The following is an 18902-nucleotide window of genomic DNA, read 5'->3' as shown; positions in this document are numbered from 1 at the left end:
TTTATGCAGACACATGCCTGAAACAGTGTGCAGAGACTTTGAGTGGTGCAGCTTTGTAAACATGTAAAGCCTGGAATGTTTTAATGTACCACAAATACGGGTTTTTGTTTCCTGTTAGGTGGTCAAATATATAACCGATTTATTGAATTAAATCTTTTACTGAGAGTTGATGGAGAGAAATTCAAAGCTTAAAGTTCTTACTTGTGTTTCTTGTAAAGTCCATGAATAAACAACAAGTGTAAAGGTTCGACCATGTGTTTGCCTTCATTTAAATCAGTTAGACTGAAAGGAGTCTCATAAATGTCAAAGGTTTCTATTTATGTTGATGAAAATGGTATGACAATGAAAATTGCTTTGAACGTAATTATGTACTTTGCTTAAAGGGGCGGTGTTTTTCTGCATCCTTTTATAGCATAATCAATAATCAGTGTTACCTTCAGTTGCTCTGCATATCAAATATAACTTAAAAGGAATTTGACTTCATAATATACCACCTTGAAATTGGGCCTCTGTCCCTTTAAAAACTCCTGCTCCTTCTGAAACTCCACTTTGAGGAAGTCATCTCAACATTGCTCCTTTATTAGCTCTTTAGCAACGTTTTCACCAGTGTTACAATGCGAAGTAGCTCCTATAATGAGCTCAGCATATGCACAGTTCCACCAGGTGTTTCCTAATTGCTGCTGCTAGTCTGAAGGAGCTGAGTAGGAGAGTCGCGGGGGAGAGCTGCTCTGTGAGGCAGAAGCTTGAAAACTGCAGCTCTGAGGAGGATCTGTGCCTCGAAGGCACAGCTCCTGTGAGGCACAGCTTGGGCAAAACGCTGCGGGCGTTTTGCACAGCTGAATGGTTGCCATGGAGATTAAAGGATTCAACACGCTAACATTAGCCTGGCTCTTCAGCAAACTGCTTAGTATGAAGCTACCATCAGCCAATAGTTTTTTAAGACTGTAGCTGTGTGTTGAGTCTGACATATCTTTACATACAAACGATGGCGGAGTCTTCTGAGATTCTACCTAAAACATTAAGCTAGTTTGGTAGCATTTTGAGGCTGTCCTGCGAAAACACCTGTTGAGACTAAACATCTCTATTGTGCAAACCCTGAAACAACTAGAACTGCAAGCAGTTATCAACGGGTTCCAAGTCCAGCCCAGACTCCTGAAAGGTTTGGCCATTACGACGCATTTTGAAAATGGATGGCATCAAAACAGATATTCAAAAAAAATTAAAACCTTGTAATTCCTCATGAAATGCCCCAAATTTTCTCAGATAAACCTGTCTATTTCTGGAACAGTACAAACCCAATCCAGTGCCCTTAGACTGACTGAATGCAAGCAAAAAATGTTAAGTCATTTCCACAATATTGGCAGTACAAACCTTTATTCAGAAATTCCTACAACATTCATAGTTCGTGGATAAAATTCTCCAAAATATGACTTAAAACACCTTTAGACTCAGTCTTCTTTGGTAGGAGTTTGTCAGTATCCCACATCTGGACTTGGATATTGTTCTAACTTGAAATTGTTCAAGTCTAGCTCCATCTGAAGCAAAGTAACCCCAGGTCATGATTCTGCCACTGTCATATTTCACCTGTGGGTACAGTTTGCCCTGTGGTGAGGCGTCCTTCCATTATGTGACCATCTGTGTTTTTAATTCATTAGTTTAAGAAATCATTATTGCTTTTACCTAAGTAATTTTATTCCTCTAGAGATCAGACTGTTTATTTTACTGGAACAGATTATGTTTTTCTGTTAGTGTTTGTATAGTTATTTGCATTTTATACCTTTAGTAGCTGTAAGGCGTTTGATTGTTTTTATTGCTGTGAGTTGGTATTCACCGCTGCTTGCCTCGTCTCAGCTTCTAATCGTTTCGTCTCATTTCAGAACAAGCAGCTACTTGTATTTTAGTGTTGTTTTGCACTAAGACCGTTAACTGTTCTAATAATTTTTTTAATTAAGGGCTTGTCTTACAGAGCAGCAACATACAGATTTGTCTAAATAAGGAGCACAGCATGTAGAGTAAAAAAAATTCTTTCCAAGATCTTTCCAAGGTCTGCCTCAACTATCGTTATTCACTGTTTCCAGTAAGTCAGCGCCTTTCTACTTCTTGATTAGCTCTGGGTATAAAAAAAGTTTCTTGTCTTTATATAATAATGACTCTGTTGATGATGATAATAATGTCACGCTGATGATAATCACAGTGAACGGACTAATCTTCCCTGCCTTCAGCTGTGTCCTTGGAATGTTACCATGTTCCTGGTTTGCTACGTTAAAAAGAAAAACGAGAAACTGTGGGATTTGATCTGTATCCATCTACATATGTGGAAATATACCATCTTAAGTAGTAGCTGAGATCTGACCAGTTTCATTCCTGTTTCTAAAACAAAGTAACTAGAAGAGAACTGAGCAAGTTCTATTTTTAAGAACCCAAATGTGCTCATCCTTCAGGGGGAAATCATTGAGGGTGAATGGATTTCTATGTTTCTTCTCTTTCCCAGATCAAAGATAAAAAATTTTCTTCGCAGTCGGATCGCGCTGAGGCGCTTTCAGACTGAGATGCTCCTCATTCCAGATCAAATCAGCAGATTCTGCAACCTACAGAAAGACAACCAACTCTTTATCTTCAGGGATGCTCAGCGTTTCAGCCTTTTCAAAGATGGATGTTGATAAATTACACAAAGAAGTATTTTTTGCAGAGATGCGCACAATTTATCTTTGGCCTTAAAATATATCTTCAATTTTCTTTTTAACATTTTAAACACATTATCTACACTTCCTGCAATAAACCATGACAATTTGGACCACTCTTTTTTGATCATGGTTTTATCTTGTTAATTTTCAATGAATCACCAGTGCTTTGACCTTCTGATCAAGCTTAAATTTTAAATACAATATTTTACTTTGTGAACTCACTTTAGTGAACTAATACTTAGAGACTAATACACTTCTCTAAGTGTTAGTCACTTAGAGAAGTGACTAATACTTGAATTCAGGTTGCAAATTCATTTTAAGGTCAGATAAGCAGAGCTTAATTTCAGCCTGATTTGAATCTCAAATTTTTGCCAAAAGTTGTAGTTTTTGCATCTGTTTTCTTCTTTTGACTGTTTGGATATTTAATCTTTCACTCATTTATGTGCAGCAGCTTTCCTGTGTTAGTAAATGTATTTTTATTCATGGCAAATTGCATCATAAGACATATGCTCTTTGAAATAGACTATTGGAGTTGTAGAGCCATTGCAGAAAAACAAATATTTGGCTATGGAGAAGTAAATGTAAAATATTTTCGAGAAAAAACATGGAAATTCTACATTGAAACTATCAGTTTGTGAGAAAATTTGTCAATTTTTCCTGAGGTTTCAATAGAAAAGTTTTTTTATTTTGTTTTTTGTTTTACTAAAATTGAAGTGATGATGACATTTCCAAAAAGTTTGTCACACAGGGAAGAAACCCTATTTTTTAGAAATGACAATTTGAGTAACACTTTATTTGAAGGGATGTGCATAAGACTGACACAACACTGTCATAAACATGACATGACATAACCAAATGCAAAGTTAACAATTTTAATGGTCTTTTAATGCAAGTTTTAATGGAACTTTGCATTAGAAGTTTCAATATTTACCAAATAATGAAAAGTTGACGCTTTTTAATGGACTTTCAATGCAACTTTCCATTAAAAGTGTCATTATTTACCGAATGACATTTATGAAGACTCCTTCATCTTTATGACTGGTTGCGTTATGTTTATGACAGCATCATGTCAGTCTTATGCACACCCCTTCAAATAAAGTGTTACCACGATTTGCTTAAAAACCACTGGGTTACTTTTACACCCAGTCTCTTAAAAAGGAGAGTTCTTCATGGGGGCAAAGCCAGCTGAAGTTTGGACTAGCCTGTAAAGCTGTGCAGGAAGCAGCCCAGAGGTGGCTGGAGATTTGACACTGCAGTGCTTTTCTTTAGGGCTGGCGGAGAACTCCCTGCAGTTTCTCTCTGCACTCGGTCCACATCGGAGGGGTCGAAGCATAAAAATATGGACTGTGTCCATGTATGCAAAGACCCTATAGGTCTCCTTTTGGCATTCTGGCTGTTGTGTTTTGTTTAGATGCATTTTTGTGGTGATAAAACAGCTTTGGTAACTGAGTTGCTCCTGGGAGTCGCAGCAGCTTCCAGGATGATCAGCAGCAAACAGTAGCTGGTGAATTTGACATCAGAAGGGGAGGGCTCCTTGGAGAGGAAGGCTGGAGGAGGAGTAATTGAATTGTTTGTTGTTTGTTGCTGTTATTCTCCTCTTCCATTGAGGTGAGGTAATGGAGAGCGTCTTCCTTATACTGAAGGACTGTGTTCATTTTCCTTGTTTCTTTTCTCTTCCTCTGTAAATACTTCTCAGTATTTTCTTCAAACCCACTCCGCCTCGCCGACGTGACGGCCCTTCCTGTCTCACACACCCTGTCTGCTTTGTTTCTTCAGCACTTCCATTATTATTTGTTGTGTAGTTTCCACTGTCTGTTTTTTTCCAATCTCTTTCCTTCTTCGTTTGCTGCAGACGGAGCAGTTTGTCCACACGCTTAAGGACGAATTGGTCAAGAGCGCCCTGCTAGCGCTGCACGCGGCCCGGCCCGGGTACGTCTCCAAGAGCCAGAAGCAAACTCCAGTGCTGTGTCACCAGCAAAGCCAGGGTGGGGACCTGAATCACAGTCCGGTCCAAGGACTACCGGGCCACAGTCCGGCCACGCCTGACACAGAAAGCCCGGTGGCGTGTAATAATGTGAAAGGAGGAGATGGCGGGTCGCTGAAGCACCAAGACTCCATACCACACCACAAAGAGTATGACGAGGAGGAATGGGTTGGTATCCGGATACTTCTTCAACTTATTACCCTCCACAACACTTTTACCACAACTCCCTTTCTACTAAGGACAAAACAGGTGTGAATACCAGTTAAATATATCATTAAAATATTGAGTTGGTCAGGAGTAGGGCTGGACAATAAATCAATAACAATATATATCACAATGGAGACGTTATCAACATCAATTTATAATACATTTGATTCAATATTCAATACAGAGAATATTCACTGAACTTGGATCCAGAACCGCGCAGCATTCTGGGAGATGTAGGCAGAGGAAAGGCTCTAGCTGATCAACCTCTCATGCTAAGCAAGATTGGTGGCATCAACTAACTCACTCACTCTTTGGTTACCTAGCAACAACCCATTGAGTAACTTTCACCACTGTGCCTCATAGCTGGCTAAAAATAACTTCAAAAACTAGAGGGACTGATTGATAAATTTTAGCAACACACAGATATAAACTGCTTTGATTTGATTGATAAAATAATATTCAAGCACACAACCGTCATCTTGATGATACTATTTACTGTATGTGCTCTTTAATAGTCCAGACGGCCACATAAAAACACTATGTGGTTTTAGTCCCCGGGTCTTGAGTTTGACACATATTATAGACAGAAAGATTGAAAATGACAAACAGTGAATTAAAAGTGATTTAATCCAATTAAATTTAGTTCAGGTTATTCATACATGCCCAATTAACATTAGATCTAATCTCAAAGCCCTTTTGAAAACAAATAGTTTGAATCTAACTAAATGGAGTCAAATTCAGTCCAGCATTCGGTTCAAATCCAATTAATTCCAGTAGAATCTGAAAACACAGTCAAATTCAGCTCAAATTATGACACACGGAGTCAAATTTAATGCAAAAGGGTAAATAAAAAAATATCTACAAAGTCCTGCAGAGTGGATGGAGCCACTGACTTGGCAGCAAGTCTTCCTCCTGAGCAAAGGGTGAGAGTGGGAGAACCCCGGTCACCTCCAACTGACTTTGGGGTTGAAGAGCAATGAAATCAGCAATAGATCTGTCAATAGCTTGATTCAGGGAAAAAAGCTACACAAGGAAGAACTGGACCAGAAGTACTAGAAGTATGAAAGAAAAAAACCATAAGTTTACATTAATAGTGCCAGATGTAGCTCTATTAATGGCTTTGTCCAGAAAAGTGACCAATCTAAACTCAGAATCACTGAGACAGAAACACTTTCTATGAGAAAGATTAACAGAATCTTTCTCATAGAAAGAAATGAGAAATTCTCTTAGGAATCTAAGCCAATTACAGTTCAGTCAACAAGTACATCCAGGCAAGATGCAGCCAAACAGAACATCAGGTGTTTCTTCAATTAAAATAAAACAGAAATCAAAGTGAATGGCAGCAGTAACTGCAAAGAATGTGCAAATGGAGAGTAGTAAGAGAAAATATTGTATTAAAGAAAAATGGTCTACAGCATCACAATTACACAAATACCTCAGAATAACCAAGGCAAGAAAAAAATTAGGCTTCTTCTTAAAAGTAGATTAAGTGTCTTAAAAGTCTATATTTTGCTTCCAAACGTTTAGCAGACGACTTTTTGAATAAGGATTGGACAATAAAACATTCAAAAATCAGTTTTAGGGAAAAGTTTTAATGATCTTTATATATCCAGACTGCTTTAAAAAGTTAAAGTAGCCTTTTTATAAGAACCTAATCTGCAGGTGGTTTAATACCTTTGCATAACTACATAATCTAATAAAACATTGTTTTGGTAAAACTGCCACACAGATATTTTACAGTAAATGTTATGTAGATTTCAGTTTATTTCTTGTATATTAATCAGAAAACTAATTATAAGCATAATCATAAAACTCTCAGCAAACGAAGGAAATTTTACTGTTTTAAACAGACGTCAATGTTTTGGCCAATCATGTCAATTACCGGGAAAATTTAGTTACACGCTGGACATTTTCCTTCATTTTAGTGGAAATTAATTTACCAGGAATTAGAATATTTCACTGTGACAAACTGAGTGTGCAGGATTATTGTGTAATAATCTTATCATTGAAACTAAGCCAGTTTCTCAAGTGAGCGTTCAGGCTACTTTGTGAAAACAGCTGCTGTCACACTGACAGCAGAGACACTGATTAAATTATTTCTTTGCATTTAAACCTCTTGAATCATTTTTTTAACCAATAAATGCAAACACACACACACACACACACCCGCACACCCACACACACACACACACCAAAAAAATGAGCCTCAGTTCATCACTGAAACCCAGAATAAAGAGAAGAAATGGAAGAAACAAAGGAAATGCTTTGAGCATAATCCATACAGCCTTTTCCTTTTGATCTGTTGAACACAAAGAGAGTTTTTGCTGTGTTTCGTTTTCTTTGTTTTTATTTCTTTGGCTTTCTTTCCATCTTGCTGCCTCAGACAAGCAGAATCGGTGAAGCTGATCTGGCCTGATTGGTGGTTGTGTGATCTCTTCCTCAGGATAGAGTTTGGGCCAACGTCGCCAAATGTCTCAACTGTGTGATCGCCATGGTGGATAAACTCCTCGAAGGTGACAACAGCAAACCAGAGCCAGCGCCGGAGCAACAGCTTGCTGATGTCATCACCTCACACAACCCAGGTGAAACGCTGTTTACGCCGTTTTACCTGCAAGGCTTACAGTTTGGAATTGAAAAGGTTAAACTGAGTACAGGTTTTCCCTTTCAGTTGGTTCTGGTTTGTATCTTGTTGTAATTTTGTTCATGTGCAAAAGTTGAGAAGAGACATAAAACAAAAAAGTTATCTCAGAGCAGTGAAGAAGGGAGTTGAAAGTGATCGATGATGATGATACATTTGAAATATTCTCTGGGGCATCGATGCATAAGACAAAAATTGTCATTTCAAAAACTCAAATACTGGCAGAATTCAAGTTGAAGTTGTAATTCCTGCTCCTGTTCTGACCAGCATTTTCACTCTAATACCGCGGGACTCCTGTTTTTCTCATCAAATGTCATAACATTTTTGTAAAGATTGTGCAAGGCTCAGTTTTCTGCACAAACAGTCCTTGTTTTACATGTGAGGTTTTAACAAGAACAGCTGTCAAAATGTTCTGACAATTCACTCTGAGCCTGTCTGCAGTATTTTAGTATTTTCACAGCAGTGTGTTGTCTGGCCCTGAAACGTGACTTCAAGATAATTCCACACATGTGGTGGTTGGAAAAGAAGTTAAAATAATGATGTGCAATCACTCTCTCATTCATTTGGCTCAGGCACTGGGAAAAAAAGAGTTGGTGTTGCAGTTAATGGGTAAACAAAAGGAAGATTATGTTGAGCAGTTATTGACTCAAATTATATGATTTGTGGACTTCAAACAGTAAATATGAATAGAAAAATCAAGGTTTAATTTTTCTTGAATGGAAAATATCTTGCTTGCAGCTTCTGACTCCATGTATGAGCAATCTGTTCTTGCCATGGCATGAACTGTGCTTTTTCCCCTTGCCCTTCAGATGTGGGTTGTTGCTCCCAGATTCCAATGATTTCATAATCCTCAGGTAACAAATGTCACAAACTGTGAGGCTGCTGTAGGTAGTTGAGGAGAAATTTGTCTTCCTGTTTACTTAGATAAAGTTTTTCCACATTTCCTGCAGGATCATTTAGGAAAATAAGAGTGTTGTCTTCATCTGCTGCAACACAAATCCATTTACCAAATTTCCACTCCAGACAAGGAAGTAATTATTCATTAAAAGTTGCAGATATTGTAGGTTTGAGAGGGTCTGACTCCATGGGTTGTTTTTATTTCAAAGTATTGTGTATGAATGTCAGCTGTCAACGTTAATGCGCTAATCTTCCACTGAAGCACAACGAATTTATAGTTAACATTTCTAAATTTTTAAACAAAACGACTTCTTCCAAACCTTTGTGAATAGAAAATCCCAGAAAACCGTTTTTAGACGATAAAACATTTTCTTAAATATTTATTGAAAACGCACATTTCAGTCTGACAAAGTTAAGCATGGTGATTAATTGTGATTTATCACAGTGCTGGAGTCTGATTAGTCTGATTAGATTTTTTAACTAAATGGCAGCACTAGTTTGAATATTACTTATATGCCATGAAAAACTATTTAAAGCTGACTGTTTTTTGCTTTATACTTTCAAGATTTGGGGTTTTTGAGCTCCACAATATATTCAATTCTGGCTTTTTTAAATAAAAATAACACGGTAGCCTTTTTTATAAGACAGTTGTGCTATGAATATTACTCACCTGCCATAAAAACTATTTAATGTTAATTATCGTACCTTGAAGACTTTTAGGTTTTTGAGTGTCAAAATATTATGTATTCTGGCCTTTTTTAATTAGAAAAACAAATACTGAGGTCTTTTTATAAGACAATTGTGTTATGGATGCAAAGCTGCACTTCTAGCAACAATGTTCAGCATTGCTGCTCTCTCACAAACCCAGCGAGAGCCTGTGGTTTTAATTCAGCAGCACTTACTGGATTCCCCCACCTACCTACTTATGCTGCTATTTTATAGATCCAGTTAAAGCACTTTTACACCATTCACCTATGCACACTCACAAACACTCACATTCACTCCCCTGTAAGCAGTTTAGCTTTAACTTCAGGATTCCTGTCTGGATCTTTGTATATTATGTATATACACATAACCTGCATCTTAACTCGAGTCGAGCAAATCTCAATCTCGTTGTAATCTGTTGATGACAATGACAATAAATCTTATCTTATCTTATCTTATCTTATCTTATCTGGTCCAAAGACACCTTGACATGTAGAACATTTTCCTGTTCCACCTTGGGACTACATTTCCCAGCGAGCCACAGCCAGCTCAAGGACTAACTTCCCTGGTAACTCAGAGTGGTGACAGTGTGGCTTAACTTCAAATCCAGCAGCAAAGACTCCCAGAGATGAAACCGTATTCTCCTGGTCCAAACATAGCAATTCTTCTTTAATCTACAAAGTTTTATTTTAGTCTCATTCATCCAGAGAGTTGTGTTTTTTTTCAGCAGCTCTTTGCCTGTTTCATGGGAACCTTATAATACTTCTTCTGAAGAGCTGTTGCTTTCTTCTTGCAGTCCTGCCATGCACACTGCTGTATTTCAATGTGTCTGCGATAGAACCGAACTTCTAAGCTTCCAGTTGCTCAGACGTTGCCCTGGATTTCTCTGACGAATTATTACACTTCGCTCTTGAAGTCGGCTATTTTTGGTTTCCACTTCCTGGAGACAGGAGCACTGGTCTTGAATTTTTCCAACAATTTGTCAAAGTGCAGCTAGAGTTCAAACTATTCACTCTCTCTTTAGTAATGATTTCTACCCATATGACCACTGTTTGAGCTTTTTATTAGCCCTGCTTGTTCTGGAAACACTTTAGCTACTTTAGCTGATTCAGTTTGCTGAATTACATGTTTTCACATGAGACCTAATCAGTCAATTCAAGTTTTCTGATCCAGCTAAAGAACCAAAACATAGAGTTTGGACACCACTCATCTGTCCGTCTCTCTGTCATTAAACCATCGATATTCAGGTTCTTTATTCAAAATCTGACCAGAAATAGAAATATCTGTCATAGATTCATTGTGAACTAGTATTAATAATGTTGATAAATGAGAAAGGATTACAGAAATTTAAATGAAGTCTGCTAAATGTTGACATAAAAATGTGAATCAACCCTGCTCAGTTTATGCAGACGTGTTCCCTGTTGCTATCAAATCCTTTCTGAAGCTTCTGTTCAGAGGGAGACACCCCGATGCAGCTGCCAGCTGGCACCCAGGGCAGCAGCATCACTTTTGGAGGATCTCTCCATTTAGGTCGCTCCACTGCTTCTGTAGAAATGCTGGTGTATTTTTATTATTTGGTGCATGTGTGCAAGGAACAAGGCCAGAGCACCTGGTTCTCCGGCAGCCCCCAGAGCTCCTTTAGTAAGATGCTGAGCTGCCTCAGAGCAGGCGGCCGTCTGCTTACCGAACTCTAAACGTGGGTAGAATCATGAGAACGGCTTTAACTTCTGGTTGTCATGGGTAATGTCTGGACTTTTGATGAGAAATTGCTGCGGGAAGAGGTGGATGTTTATACAGATGTGTTTGAGAGCAGGTGAGTGGGACTCATCTGTCCTCCTCTTCCTTTTCTCCCCTCGGTCTGATGGCGGCGTTTGAGATGAAACGAGATTTCTCATACGAGGCTCAGCCCAATCTGATGTGATTCACAAGCTGGGAGTCCTACTCTGCATCTGTGTTTGTCCATAAACTTTTTAGAATGTGAAGGCTGAAGAGATTACAGCATGCTGGGCGATGTCTATCCAACACTGCCCCCTGCTGGCCGCTCAATAGAGCTCATTAGGGATGGCTAAGAACATGGAATGCATTGTGCTTGAATTCAGATTGGGAGGATTTAGGAATATAAAAGACTTTATATTCAATTGATATTTGAAGTTTATACCCAGCTCTCTTTAATAATGGAATGCAAATCCTTATGAAATTTCAGATTAGTGAATTACAACCTCAGATTAATCTCTACTCTTACTCCCAAACAGAGGTACATGTTTCCCATATTTAAGATTTCACTATTTTTAAGTGTTCATCTTCTGCAGAGTTTTTCTGCAGAAGAGTTTAAAAATTAAATGTGTTGGTCAACTATTATTACAGAAGGCTATAGTTTCTCTTGTTGATGTTTGGTTGGAATATTTTCACCATTAGCTGAAGCTAGAGGCTGCATTGCTGGTAAATTAATAATTATCTTGACTGTTTTGTTTGTTTGTTTGTTTATTTTTATGTGGACAGTTTTGGAAAACTATAAATGAGTCTGTACTAATATACTACCTGTCAACAATGACTCCTCCAGCTGCAGCTGATCCAGAATGCTGCTGCTGGCGTTCTCACTAAAACCAAGAAGCACGTCACCTCAGAGAATAAACTTCAAATGCTGTTGTTAGTTTATAAATCACTGAACAGCTTAGCACCACAATACATTAAGATCTGCTGTTGTTGTATCAATCCTCTCAGGTCTTTTGGTTCTGGTCTGCTTCACCGTGTTTAGTTCTGACTCTCGGAATAGTTAGAAGGTTTGATTCTGATGATCTTAAAGGTCTGAGTGGTATATATGGTTGAAGAAGATCAGAAATGTAGTCTGGGTTTCTATTATGAAGTGCTTTGTAAACCATTAAGGAGATTTTAAATCCTATTCTTTGAGCAACAGCCAGCCTGCGCAGAGATCTTAGAACTGGACTGATATGCTGATCTCTTTTTGTTTTAGTTAGGACTCTTGCAGCAGCATTCTGGAGAAGCTGGAGCTGTCTTATTGCTTTTTTTGATAATCCAGTAAAAATTCCATTGCAGTAATCGAGTCTACTAAAAACAAAGGCATGAACTAATTTTTCAGAGTCTTGTGGGGACATGAGTCGTGTAATTTTAGCAATATTTTTTAGATGGTAGTATGATGTTTTTATGATAGATTTGATGTGGTTATTAAAGTTCAGATCAGGATCCATGATCACCCACAGATTCTTAGCTTCGTCAGAGCATTTTAATCCAATGGACTGAAGGTGGGTGATTATATTTAATCTATGCTCTTTTGGTCCGAACACTAATATTTCAGTTTTATTTTTATTTAGTTGGAGGAAATTTTGGCCCATCCAGACATTAATCTGCTCAATACATTTAGTGAGTATTTGAACCTGACTGTAATCTCCTGGTGAAAGTGTGTCATCGGCATAATTGTGGTATTCTGTCTTATTATTTCGTATAATTTGAATTAATGGAAGCATATAGATATTAAAAAGAAGCGGCCCCAGGATGGAACCTTGGGGAACTCCATATGTAATTTCATTCAGTTTGGATTTAAAATTGCCTATGGACACACAAAAGGTTCCGATGAACAGGTAAGATTTAAGCCAGCTGAGTACTATACCAGAAATGCCAACCCAATTTTCTAATTGGAATAATAAAATATCATGATCGACTGTGTCGAATGCAGCACTCAAGTCAAGCAAAACTAATATTGACATTTTATTACGGTCAGTGTTTAGACGGAGGTCATTGAATATTTTGACAAGAGCCGTTTCAGTGCTGTGATGTTGACGGAAACCTGATTGATGGACATCAAAACAGTTGTTCAGGGCCAGAAAGCCATTTATCTGCTGAAAAACAATTTTTTCTAGTATTTTAGACAAAAAAGGTAAGTTTGATATTGGTCGATAATTGCTTAAAATTGATGAGTCTAGATTATGCTTTTTGTGAAGTGGTTTAACTACCGCAGTCTTTAGAGCCTGAGGAAAGACTCCAGAGGAGAGTGACTTGTTAATTATTTGTAAAAGGTCCGGAGCCAAAACCTCTGAGACTTTTAAGAATAAACTCGTAGGTATGACGTCAAGGGAACAGGTGGATGATTTCATATGATGTAAAGTGTAACTCAAATCTTTTTGAGTGATCAGGTTAAAGTGGGTCATCAAAGGTAAGTTCTGTTTAGGGGAAAACATAGTTAATTGTTTCCCAACAGCAGACACAGAGGAGTTTATTGTTTCCCTTATTTTCACAGTTTTATTTATAAAAAAGATGGCAAATTTGTCACAGGCCTCAGTGGAGAAAAATTCACGGTCAACAGAAGAAGGTGGATTTGTCAATCTGTCAACAATCGAGAACAGAGCACGAGAGTGGTACTTCAAAGGAACAAATTGTCTCAAAGATACTTTACTAATTAGTCATCAGTTTCCACAGAAGTCTGATTTAAAAAAACTCTTTACTTTAAATCACGTGTGTTGAAATAGGAAACATGCAGGTGTGTGCCCTTAGGCCCAGGATTAGGAAGCACACCCTCCTCAAGACAGCAACGTGGGGTGGATGATGTAAATGTTATCTTGTGCCAAAATTTTAATGTTCACATTTGTAATTTGTTTTATTAAACAGCCAAAATATTGACCTACTTTTAATGTAAAGCCTAATATTTACATACAAAGTTCTGCAAATAGGACTTTGTATGTCTTAAAAATTTAGCATTTCGCTTCAACGGGCTAAACCAGCACTCTGACAGGTTAAACTGGAATCACAGTTTAACTTGTGGTTCCTATTAGGGGTGTCACACTAAATTCAAACTAGTGTGACACCGCTGACTTAATTAAATGGCAGTGAAAGATTTCATATGCAAGCCTGGGAAAGCTACAGAAGTCATTTCAGGGCCTCACAGTTCAGTACTGAGTCTAAAAAGACCGATCAAGGCAACCTCTACTAGCTTTGCACTTCCTCATTTACATCTTTTCATTGTGTTAATAAATTTATGAAAGCACTGATTGTAGATACTTCTTTCACAGCAAGGCTGAAACTGCTTGCAGAGGTGCGGAAACCTCTTATATGTACAGAAGCTGCCAGAGTTTGGAAATATATTCAGGAATCAGAATCTCGTATGAAGGAGAAAACTTTCTCGATTTAACGAGAAAAAAAAATGTTATGGTTTGGTTTTAATGTATGTCATTAAAAACAAAATATCTTCTCTTTTAAATATAAAGATCATAACTGTAATGCAGTAGCAGAGGAAACAGAATGAGAGGAAGAAGATTCATAGTGAGGCTCTCAAGGCCTTTTTAACAAGTTGTCATCTGTGAGAGGAATGAATTTTTATATCTCAGTAAAATGAGAAACTTTCTTTGCACAACGAGATGGAAAACTCATCTTGTTTAAACAGCATTTTAAAAGGAACAGTTTATCTCTTAAATAGAAAACGTCGTAACTAAACACCAACACCTCTTTGAAATTTTAGATATTGTCTAGAAGAAACAAAATGAACAAGCCTCTTTTTTTTTATAAGTCGTAATAAAAGGAGCATATTTTTCTATCATTAAAATGAGAACATTTCTCATTAAAACAAGAAAACTCATAAGATTTATATCGTAATAAAACCAAAATATTTTCTCCTTTAAATAAAAAAGGTGATTACAGTAAAACGGCAACACCTGTTGCTTGGGATTTTTAGATGTTGTCTATAGAAAACTGGAGGAGGAGGAGTCAAAGCAAGCCCCTTTATTTTTTACAAGTCATAATCTGTCAGAGGAGCGTATGTTTATCTCCTTGAAATGAAAACGTTTCTTGCAACAAGATATATAGCTTGTCTCGTTACGAGAAGCTTTTATCTTTTAACAAGTTTTGCATCTTGTAACGAGAAACATTCTTGTTAGGACTTGATAGTGATCCTAAATTTGCTTCTGAGTTCTGGCAGTTAAACACTTCCATACATATGTATAAAGATACTGATCAGATTTTACTCAGACATCCAACAGCAGCATAACTGCAGCATTGTGATTGGTTTGCTGCATTGAACAAACTGATGTGAATATTCCCTTTAAACTTAAAGAAGTTTTCCAGATTTGCCCAACATTCAGCACACATTTAAAACATCACATCCTAATAGATTCAGTTTTAAACTCTTTTTGACCCTTTTCTCAATGTTTCTGTTCTTTTATTTCTGTGCAGGTGACTGGCGAGAGCAGCTGAGTCCTCTGGTGACCAGACTAAAGGAGTGCGTGTTGGAGGTGGTGGAGAAAGCAAAGAGAGCAATGACCTTCGTCCTCCTGCAGGAGGCAGTGTGCAGCATACCTCAAGGCCTCCACCTGCAGCAGAGGAGAGACGTAGTCTTCAGTCAGGCAGTAGGTGGCTGGCTGCACTCATCCAGTACATTTAGAGTAAAATGCTATTTATTGCCTCCACCTGACCCCACATGTTGGCTTTTGTTTCATGAACTTTTAGTTATAATTTAATAAATATCTGAGCAGTTTGTCTGCAGCCCAGTTCTATCTGTTCAAATCAGCAAAGCCTTTCGTATTGTCTGAGCTGGGAAGCGTGAAAGCAGCGTTTGAAGTTGTTGTTGTTGCACGTCGACAGCTGGCAGCGCTGGCATGTGGCTTTGTGATGAGGCTGTACGCAGGCTTGCAGGACAAAGACTTCCTGAGGCAGCTCCACCTCGTCGGCCTGGTGGCTCAGTTCGAGAGCCTGCTGAGCACTTACAGTGAGTACATCACAGCAGCACAAAACCTCCACTCAGTACAGTTCATTATTCTACACTTTGCAGAAGAACATTTAGTTTGAAAACTGTTCACTACGTTGATGAGTGAAAAGTGCTGTGGCAAGTTGCACCATGTTTGAAAACAAGGTGATGACTGAGTGGGTTGTTGGTTTTGGCGTAATGTTCTTATAACAAAGGCTTCATTCAGTTTCATACAATTCCTTCCTGGTGAAGGTTAAACAACTCCAAGAAGATTAGTTTAGAAAGAGAAACAAATACAGATTTATTTTTAAAACTCCATTCTTTATTGCTGTTTTTTCCTTTAATTTTACTGAATGTCGGAAACGACGTAAGGAGCAGAGATGAAATCCTGGGAGATGTTTTGTTTCAGGCGAAGAGATCGGGATGCTTGAGGACATGGAGATTGGAATCTCTGACCTGCAGAGAGTCACGTTCAAGATCACAGAGGCCAAAGCGGATGACCTCAGTGACCTGCAGCCTTCAGTTTGTGGCCGACGGTGAGATTCCTCGCACCCTGCCAGGTTCAGCCACTTCGTGTGACAATGGCATGACTCAGTTTTTACGAGAAATATATCAATGATCGCTTCTCAAGAACTGATTAGGTCACGCTGAGAATTTATTATTTGAAAGCTATGACTTAAATTTACAGTAACAGCATGAACCGTTCACATTCCTTTATCAATCTTTCTTAAAGACATATTAAATCTGATCCATTGTGATGTTTTGCTTGCACTCTGTGTCCTGCCACCCCTTTATGTCTGTTTGGTTATTTTCTAACCTCTTTGCTCACATTTACATCTTAAAACTACATTCTGTAACTTTTATAAAGAATGTTTTTTCTGTATATTTGTTAAAACGGTCACCATGTTGTGACAGTTTATGAGACAGATAATCTGGGAAAACATCAATCTCCTCTGCTTCCTCGCTGAGCTGCTGTCACTGCCCCCAACCAAAACAACCAATCAGAACCAGGAGGCGGGTTTTAGCGCTGTCAATCAAGCTCATGTACTTACTGGCAGAGAAACAACTTATCGCTACAGGAAAGCCATTGATAGGTGGCCTTGGTAACTAGCATGAGCATTCACTATATATTCTATATATTTGGTTATGTATCCAGTGAGGAGAGACAAAGAGAAGAAAAGTTGAATGCAACTATTTCCAAGTCTGATTGTTACTTTACAACAAAACTGTAATTTGAAAACAATAGCATTCAGGTAGTTTCAAATCTCTGCTCCTCTTCTGACCAGCATTGTTACTTAAATAGGTACAGGGATGTATGAAAATGTTCCAGCAACTTTTCCCTCACATTAACCTGTTAAACATCAAGCCATGCTGTGGTGCAAGTTTCACTTTTCTTCACATAAATATTGTGTTTTTTACCCTCACAAGAGCACAAAACCTCTCTTCAAGCTAATGCTGTGTGCTGCGGATGGAATTTAAAAAACACTTATGCAGTCAAATGTTCTTCCCTTCACTTTTCTGTGCAGTGGAAGTAAAAAACATTTGGAACTAATTATAGTATGTGATATGTAGATGTCAGGAGGCATTTTCTACTGACAGTGAATGCATAAGCACTTTCTTATCTGGTCAACTTTATGCTCACAAACAACTGCAGTCAACGATTGTTATAAACTGTGTTCTGTATACTTTCCTGAGCCTGTTTTTGTTTAATGTGGATAAATTCATCCTTCTCACCCCTTTAGTTTCACAAAACTTAGCTGCACTTTATGTGTAAATTATCTTTTTGTAGTTAGATTTTTTCACTTTTTCATTTTACAAGATTATGTTGAAATATTAAAAATGTATATATACATATATATTACCTCATCATTTCAAGTCATGTTTTACCTTAATAAATAAATGTTGCTGTTTTTGTCTCCTGGGGAGAAAGGAAGGCAAAGTGGCAAATGTGTGAAAAAACAGAAGTATTGGACCCGTCATGGCATGGGAACAAGGTTGGACCAAAATGCAAGCAGATTCTAGGGGCCTATTATGAAATAAAGATTTAATCAAAGAAATCCAACAAAATACAAAATCTAAAGGGAGACAGGGAAAGCAGAGAAGAACCGGAGAATAACAGAAAGAACCAGCAAGGAGCGAGTGAAATAGAGGAGGTTTAATACCAGAAAAGCAAGTCTGACTGTAACAAATAATGACTAATCATAAGGAATTAATAATTAACATAACTCAACTGAACTGAGAGCAGACTGAACTAAGCAAAACAGACATAAGGCAAACAAATAAAGAAAAACTAAAAAACAAGAAAAATCCAAAGCAACACAGGATTCCAACAGGAACAATATTTAATATAAAAATGTGTATTAAGGTAAAACCCCTACTGGGTATTTTACATATAAGAGGTTATTTTGTTCATATAACTAGAGAGCTCAAAGGATAATCAGTAAAAATGGAGAGAAAAAAACTGCATAGTAGCGACTTACAGCAGCTTAACTGATGAGATGTTTAGGGCAAGAAAATCTGCATGAGAGCTGGAAAAGGAAGAAAGTCACTCAGCAGTCGGCTACTGGCAGTAATGAGGAAGTCATTTTCACTTCTGAACTACGTGAACTTTAATCCACATAGGAGAGAAGTAGCTTTATAATGCCGCAGCGGCTTGGCTGAATACTCAGAGTGCTGACGGCGGTTTCACACAATTACACTCATGTCTGCCTCTGAAGCACGAAGACCATCCGTTTCTATTCCAGCGCTTGCCCACACCTTACTCAGGTGTCACATTTACAACTTCCTGAAGGCATTATGTCCATCAGAACTGCAGAACATATTGAATTTCTCCTAAATTATCTTTTCTCTCTCTGTATTTAGAGACCACTTCACTGTCGAAGTGCCATTACCACAAGTGATTTTTCAGACCTTGCCAGAAGAGATCAAGGAGGGCAGGCCTCTGCGAGTTTTCCCCGTTCTGTTTAACGTTGGCATCAATGAGCAACAAACTATAGCCGAGAGGTACTGCAGCTACTCTTTCTCCCTTAAGCATACACACACACGTCTTTAATCAATATGCAAACTAATGCAGTCTATATCAGACGTTTTACAAGTGAT

At 38.0% G+C, this 18902-nt stretch overlaps 1 protein-coding gene across 5 annotated transcripts in view; it reads left to right on the top strand.

Moving 5' to 3' along the window:
- The window catches only part of inpp4b (inositol polyphosphate-4-phosphatase type II B), a 199897-nt gene that overhangs the window by 163874 nt on the left and 17121 nt on the right, over nucleotides 1-18902 (top strand). For all 5 annotated transcript variants that reach the window (XM_032563682.1, XM_032563683.1, XM_032563681.1 and 2 more), the window contains 6 exons: nucleotides 4537-4836; nucleotides 7319-7457; nucleotides 15293-15465; nucleotides 15701-15824; nucleotides 16213-16339; nucleotides 18666-18806. In XM_032563682.1, the coding sequence (XP_032419573.1) occupies nucleotides 4537-4836; nucleotides 7319-7457; nucleotides 15293-15465; nucleotides 15701-15824; nucleotides 16213-16339; nucleotides 18666-18806 (1004 nt within the window). The remainder of the gene's footprint in view (nucleotides 1-4536; nucleotides 4837-7318; nucleotides 7458-15292; nucleotides 15466-15700; nucleotides 15825-16212; nucleotides 16340-18665; nucleotides 18807-18902) is intronic.

The sequence above is a fragment of the Xiphophorus hellerii genome, chromosome 5, assembly GCF_003331165.1.
Source record: "Xiphophorus hellerii strain 12219 chromosome 5, Xiphophorus_hellerii-4.1, whole genome shotgun sequence".
Classification (NCBI taxonomy): Eukaryota; Metazoa; Chordata; class Actinopteri; order Cyprinodontiformes; family Poeciliidae; genus Xiphophorus; species Xiphophorus hellerii.
The sequence above is the reverse complement of the archived record's forward strand: the minus strand, read 5'-3'. Positions and strand labels throughout refer to the sequence as shown.